This window comes from Musa acuminata, chromosome BXJ2-3, assembly GCF_036884655.1.
Source record: "Musa acuminata AAA Group cultivar baxijiao chromosome BXJ2-3, Cavendish_Baxijiao_AAA, whole genome shotgun sequence".
Taxonomy (NCBI): domain Eukaryota; kingdom Viridiplantae; phylum Streptophyta; class Magnoliopsida; order Zingiberales; family Musaceae; genus Musa; species Musa acuminata.
Window position 1 is genome coordinate 12234678 of NC_088340.1, and position 8307 is coordinate 12242984.

Consider the following 8307-nt stretch of genomic DNA (forward strand, 5'->3'; position numbering starts at 1 on the left):
ATCTCGTATGTGTATAAGTAATCATACCAGATGATCATAGACCATAACCTAATGTGATCAGGCCCGAGCTAGTAGGCCTAATCACTCACATCAAGATCTATGTATGCAACGGTGCATCTCCATGCCCTATAATTGTCCATCTTATCCTCGTCGGTTCCGTCGACATCTCGATGCATCTTTATGCATCGCGATTGTCTGTCTCGTGGGTCTCGTTATCACATTCATGCTCCCGCTGTGCCTCCTCATGTGATTATAACTTAATCATAGGTATGCAGGCCCAATAATAAACGAGAAATATAATGGAGGCTCGCAGACCCTAATAATAATAATCACAAGTACACACATCATACGGTCCATGATCATCCATCCACACATCAAACATCACATGTATAAATCATTATCATGTAGGACTACTAGATAATAATAAAAAATAATAATCAACTAAACCTTTTAATTAATTGATATTTTCTGAAATCAGGGACATGTAGGGAATTTTTAAATTCCTAGGGATATTTTTATAATTTGGACAAGAGACAGAAAATGGAATTTCTCAAATTCCGAAGGGTAAAACTATCGTCTTGCCAAAAACCCTAAAACCCTCTCCCTCTCCCCTGCTGTTGCTGTCGTCGCCACCCTGCCGACGGCGGCATGTGCAACGGGGCTAGGGCGTCGCCCCTGCAGGTGGGCGCCCCCGTGGGTAGCGCTGCCCACTCCGGGGGCAGTTCTGCCCACGAGGCAGTGCCCACAAGTGGTGCTGCCTCGCTTGGCGGCCGCCCCTGTAGGGTTTTTGCTCGCGAGAGCAGCGGCTACAAGCGTCGCTGCCCTACGGTACGTCACCCCGTGGGAGTAGCGACCATAGGCGCCATTGCCCCACGGCACCTCTACCTATGGGTCCAACACCCGTAGGTGCCGCCCTTGCTTGCCACCACTGCAGGCGGCCTGCTTGCATGAAGATGGCAAAAGGCAGGCAGCCATCTTCGAGCGCAGCAAGGGCAGCAACAGTTGCTGCCCTTCCTCGTCTATTGCGTATCAAAATACTTTTTAAACATAATACACGCAGTTCAAAACCAATCTTTCACACAAACAACCTGGCTCTGATACCACTGTTGGGAAATCTTGGGGGCGACATCATATGCGTAATAGAAGAACAAGAAAAACAAAATTCCTAATTTCTCAAAAAGATTTTCGTCATTGTACGAAGATTGGTGCACAAAAATCTGTGAAACAAACTGCGTATATAATAGATTGTGTTACCTAGGGAGATCGTATATCCCTATTTCCTTGCAGATCTCTAAGAAAGGGTGAAGAAGGTCAAGCGTCCTCCTCTCTAGTGGTGATCCACATAGCAGGACTGCGACGATGCTCCTCAAAACTCTAGGCCTGCTCTGAGGTGGAGAGGGGGAGGAGAATAGGAGAGGCAAGCAAAGGCTTTAGACTATAAACCACTAAATCCCTCCTATTTATAGAGGTCCCCTATCAAACCCTAATGGATCCTCCCCTAGTGGGTATTGGATCTACATCTAATTACCCAAGCATTTTAGATTAGTGGATCTCTATCCAATAATCTCTCATAGGCTCTTATTAGATCTCGTCCATGGGATCCAATAATTCAGGGGCTTATTGGATATTCAATAAGATAGGGGCTCCGGCGGATATCTTATATCCGAACCTCTACTTATCGCAATACCTACCATATGTGTATGACCTTCTAGGCCCAATATCTAGCTAGCTATGAGTCATACCTGTCAGAACTCCTTCTAACTTAGTAAATTATTATCTCTATAATAATTCACTCAACTCATCGACTACGGACGTACTAGGCCACTACGCCATAGTCCCCAAACGATATAGGGGAATCTAATCCATTGGACCTGTTTGGCCTCAGTTACCATATACCTATAGTCTCTCATCCATCTAATATCCCAAAGACCATATATCGGGCATGGTTCTCTCAGACCCATACGGTTTCTTCTCGAGTCTCGCTCTAATCGGATTCTCCCGGAGAACTCTTTCTCTCTCAATCCGAATGACCCTGGCCAGTGATTTCTTTGAGCAAGAACATATAGAATATTCCTCTCATGATGCTGATAGTGGATGATCCTCTATTAACACTTAATAGGCCTCGTAAGGTCGACTGCCACTCCTAATGACCAGTTGTACTAGATCTGGGACATCCAAACCTATAAATCTGGTATCAAAGAGTGGAGCACTCATACAGGACATCCTTGGTGTCTCAAGTCTAAGGACCAGATACACCACTAGGACTACGGAATCACTGTCTGATAATAAGGTATCATCAACCATCCAGCATTTCGTAAGCGGATCAATCAGTGAACTCATTCTCCAATTAGCACTTGTACTGTACCCCTAGTGTCCCCACACGAACAGCTATGAGACTAACTGCATCCATCATATGGACGGGTATATAGCATACTAGTTTGTCTGGTTATCACGATGTCCCTCTCGAGTAACCTATGATTGGGATTTTTTATGATCTATGTTTAAAGATGAATCGATCTCATTATCGTGATCTCATCACAATCTGATTCTCATTGCACAGATCTAAGGACATCATAATATATATATACATATATGTAATAGTTAATATAAAGTGATAAATGCCAAAATATAATAAGCAAAAATATTCCGTGTCAAGTCACACGTGTCATCACTCACATAATTAGCTTGCTGGGCACCTATGACTAGCACTTCTCAAGCAATCTATGATCAGGACAATTTATGGTCTATGTATAAAGGTGAATCGGTCTCATTATCGTGATCTCATCACGATCCGAATCTCATTGCATAGATCCAATGACATCATAATATACATACAAATAATATATGATAAAATACTAGTAATAATAAGCAAAGTGATTGTCAGTCACAAACATTATCACTCATGTGATTGACTTATAGAACACCTATAACTAACATCTAGTTTGTAGGAGCTTGAACATATTACTTGAGTTTTCGAATTAGATGCATGACAAACAATGATTTCAGAGTTTAAAGGAATTCTTCTGAGCTTACTATCACGTAAAGAAAAGAAAGAGACTGATCACCTTGTCATTTTCTTTGGATTACTATTCTGTTTAAATTTCTTTGTGGTGCACATATATTTAGTAAATTCATTCGTCATAGCATATATTTTTCTTGTAGAATATGATATAGGGAATTTGGAATTCTTGGTTTCTTAAACATTTCCACGTAGATAAAGTTTTCCACCTATTAAAAAGCTCATAATTATCCTTAAACTACTACTTATTCTCGCATGCAAATTTTCATTTTTTATATCTGATTTTCTTTAGTCCTGTCTTAGAGAATATCCTAGGACAAAATGTTAGTAAGCATAATTCTAAAAAGTAAAGCTAGTTGATTCTTTTTGCATTGTTCTTGTTTTGTTCCTTTATAATCATTTATATTTTGGATACGTGATGATTTTTCATTCATCCGATTAATCGTGTTTTACAGTAGCGTTAGAGCAAATTGATATGCATTCATTAGTCATTTTATTTTTCTGCTATCGATTTGGTGTCGAGTCATTGCTCGCATATCCTGATGAATGAGTAGTTTTATTACGAAAATATGGAACGGGTGCGCGACAAGATCTACCTGCCAAAAATTTCTGATGATGAGAACCCAATGCTACTGCATCTCATGACTTGCAAGGACCCAGTAATATCCCCATTGATATGCTTGGATGTGCTTATCGGCACACTCTTTTTCCCAAAAAATGCAATTAACCTGATGCTTTATCCGCATCTCATTCGATGTATATAGGCCTCCGACGTAAGAGAATCTGCATGCATGCATGCATGTAATTGCCAGCGTTCACTTGCTTTTCCAGCCATGCATTTAGCCTTCCGCTCACCTCCGTCTCATTGACCCATGTAGTAAAATAATTTAATCTAACTTAAACATCAATAGTAAAATCCAAATATCAACGTCAAATATAAATCAAAAAATTAAAAATAACTATTCGCCATATAAAATCAAATTATAAATGTCATCCAAGTAACTTGAGACATAAATCCCCTTATGAAAAATTTCTCTTATGTCTTTTATCATTCTTTCTATATTTAGATACTAAATCCTTATGAACACTAATAAAGAATAATCCATACTAAATCCATCCTATATTTCTCTTACATCTAATGGAATAATAGGCTAATTACATATTATCCTTGTAATTAGCTACTTTTAACATTTCGATCTCTACATTTTCAAAAGTTATATTAGTATCCTTATGCTTACGAAAGTAAAACATTAAAATCTCTATATAGGGTTGAAAAGATAATTTTATAGGGTTAAAAATCAAGAGAGAGATTTTATTGGAGCAACGGATTAAATATTTCACCTTCATAATTATAAGTATGTCAATTTAACTTTTTAAAATATAAGGATCAGTGTGCTAAAGATAACTAATTACATGAGGTAATCTATAATTAGCCTAAGAATTATCGAGCCGGAATCTTTAGAATTGTTTCTTTCTATAAAAAAAAAATTCATAGTTGAATTATTTATTTCTTGCCTAATAATAGCTCTAGAATTCAGTAATATTACCCGCCTCAATAAGTATATATATATATTGATATCAACTTCGTCTCCTTACGAAGCACGCATAACTTAACCAAGCTATCGATAGCAGCAGATCGATGAGGCCGTCCTCCATCTTTATCCTCCTAGCGGTGGCAGTCCTCCTCCTCCACCACCACCTCCTCCCCGGCGTGGAGGCATCGGTGGAGAAGGCGTGCAGGGACGCGGCGAATAGAAGCCGCAAAATCAACTACGACTTCTGCGTGGCGGAGCTCCGCCCGTACCCGGGGAGCCAGGTGGCTGACCAGAAGTGGCTGGCGGTGATCGCGGCTAGCTTGACGAAGGACAAAGCCACCAGCGCCAGCGATAAGGTCAAGGGTTTGCTAGCCAACACGAGTGATACGAAGACGAAGAAGTGCTTGGAGTCTTGCGAGAGCATCTACGAGGACCTGCTCTCCGACCTCAAAACGTCCATCCTGGCGATCAAGGAGGGTCGCCTGGGCGACGCCAAGACTCATCTCAGCGCGGCTGTGGACGCGCCCAGCACCTGCGAGCAGGGTTTCGAGGAGCTGAAGGTCCCCTCACCCTTGAACAAGGAGGACTCCGACTTGACGCAGATCAGCACTATTGCTTTAGCCTTCACCAATATGCTGGGGTGACTTGCATGCCATAGCTTTGATGTGAAGCTCCTCTTCTGAATAAAATGCATTCTTTTTTCTTTTTTTCTTAGAGAATAAAATGCATTCCGAAAGAAAAGTATTGCCGTACGTATTTATTTTGCATATTAGGATGAGAAAAAAATTAATTTGATCAAGAAGTAATCACATGGAGCTTCATTTAAATCAAGAATCAAGAATAATTACTATTTTGAAAAAATCATTTTTTGAATTTTATTGTCATTGGAAAATCAAACTAGAAATATTCTAAGAAAAGGATTCTTTTTATTTACGTGCAATCAAATAAAATATTTTAGAGTAAAGTTATTTACCTATTAATTTTAACTCGATTAATTAATTAGTTTATCATATATGAATTAAAACCCAACAAATTAATAATGTCTTCAATTCTAAATATGAATCTGATCTTGTATTCCTTTTTCTATCTAAAACTATTCCAAACCTAAAAAAAAAACACAACAATACTCAAGTCGGTTGTAGAGATTTTGAACAAACTAGACCCATTACTATCTTTAATTTTAATAGTTTTACGATAGTGTCTCAAAAACTAAAAACTCTCATGTAAAACAAGCTAGGGTTCGAGGAGTTAGTTCATGTCTTACATAAGATAGAAGCCATGCTAGTATATGATGTAGTTGGCTTTCATGATTATCTATCATAGCTGATGTGATCTACTCAATTTAGTCTAGTCTTAATAGGAGCCAATTTTGAAAATCAAAAACAAAACAAAAAAAAAATTCATGATGCTGAGTTGGAACCCATATAATTCAATCGTAAGATAAATATATATCCAAAAGTTAATTATCCCACTAGCGTATATTAAATACCCGAAGGAATACTCAATAATGATGGATGGAGATATTTTAGCTCTTGGAAAGAATGTATATTCTTCCATTAGCAGATGAAAACAAACCCATATCACACTCAATATTAGTGATTAGATGTTTTGATTATAATATAATGACGTTATTATTATAATTGATTTTGATCTTCCACTTTATTGTTTAAGCTTTATATTGCTTGTTTGCATCCGATTTATATTGCTATCAGATCTAAGTTGCAATATTACTATTCATGACAATTTGAGGGATTCGATTTAGGGAGAAAAGCATTTAAAGTAAAACAATAACGAAAAAGTTCTAGATTGAAAAGCTCAACAAAAGTAATTTCTCCGTATTGAATACAAAGATGAGAGCACTTCTAATGAAAGATAATTGTATATCGACAATTAGAGACAGACCCAAAGATTTTGCAAATAACAAAAAGTTGTAGGAAATGGATGGTAACGAAATCGCCAATCATAAGATATATGAGTAGGAACCCATATATGTCAATCATAAGATAAATATATATTCAAAAGTTAATCATCCCACTAGCGTATATCAAATACTCGAAGGAACACTCAATAACGAATAGAGAAGTTTAACCCTTGGAAAGAATTTATATTCTCCGAATAGCTGATGAAGACAAACCCATATCACACTTAATATTATTGATTAGATGTTTTGATTATAATAAAATGATATTATTATTCCAGTTGATTTTGATCTTCGACTTTATTGTTTTAGCTTTATATTTGTTTGTTTGCATCCGATTTATAGTGATCTCATATCTAAGTTGCACCGTTATTGTTCATGACAATTTGAGGGATTCGATTCAAGGAGGAAATCATATAAAGTAAAACAATGACGATAAAGTTCTAGATTGAAAAGCTCAACAAAAGTAATTTCTCCATGTTGAATATGAAGATGAGGGAACTTCTAATGAAAGATAATTGTTTGCCGACAATTGGAGACGGACCCAAAGATTTCGCAAATAACAAAAAGTTGTAGGAAATGGATGGCAACGAAATCGCCAATCATAAGATATATGAGTAAGAACCCATATATGTCAATCATAAGATAAATATAAATTCAAAAGTTAATCATCCCACTAACATATATCAAATACCCGAAGGAACACTCAACAACGGATGGAGAAGTTTTAACCCTTGGAAAGAATTTATATTCTCCGAATAGCTGATGAAGACAAACCCATATCACACTCAATATTATTGATTAGATGTTTTGATTATAATACAATGATGTTATTATTCTAGTTGATTTTGATCGTTGACTTTATTGTTTTAGCTTTATATTGCTTGTTTGCATCCGATTTATAGTGATATTATATCTAAGTTGCAACGTTACTATTCATGATAATTTGAGGGACTCGATTCAAGGAGGAAAGCATATAAAGTAAAACAATGATGATAAAGTTCTAGATTCAAAAGCTCAACAAAAGTAATTTCTCCATATTGAATATAAAGATGAGGGCACTTCTAATGAAAGATAATTGTATACTAACAATTGGAGATAGACCCAAAGATTCCGCAAAGAACAAAGAGTTGTGGGAAATGGATGGCAACAAAATAGCCAATCATAAGATATATGAGTAGGAACCCATATATGTCAATCATAAGATAAATATATATCTCCAAAATTAATCATTCTACTAGCATATATCAAATACCTGAAGGAACTCAACAACGTATGGAGAAGTTTTAACCCTTGGAAAAAATTTATATTCTCCGAATAGACAAACCCATATCACACTCAATATTAGTGATTATATGTTTTGATTATAATATAATGATGTTATTATTCTAGTTGATTTTGATCTTCGACTTTATTATTTTAGCTTTATATTTGCTTGTTTGCATCTGATTTATAGTGATATCATATATAAGTTGCACCATTACTATTCATGACAATTTGAGGGATTCGATTCAAGGAGGAAATCATATAAAGTAAACCAATGACGATAAAGTTCTAGATTGAAAAGCTCAACAAAAGTAATTTCTCCATGTTGAATATGAAGATGAGGGCACTTCTAATGAAAGATAATTATTTACTGACAATTGGAGACAAACTCGAAGATTTCACAAATAACAAAAAGTTATAGGAAATGGATGGCAACGCAATCGCCAATCATAAGATATATGAGTAGGAACCCATATATGTCAATCATAAGATAAATATATATTTAAAAGTTAATCATCCCACTAGCGTATATCAAATACCCGATAGAACACTCAACAACAGATGGAGAA

General features: G+C 36.5%; 1 protein-coding gene across 1 annotated transcript; it reads left to right on the top strand.

Moving 5' to 3' along the window:
• Positions 1–4658: 4658 nt before the first annotated feature.
• Positions 4659–5198, top strand: LOC103973421 (putative invertase inhibitor). Its single transcript, XM_009387980.2, has one exon. It carries the CDS (start codon positions 4659–4661, stop codon positions 5196–5198), a length of 540 nt encoding a protein of 179 aa, XP_009386255.2.
• The last annotated feature ends 3109 nt before the right edge of the window (positions 5199–8307 follow it).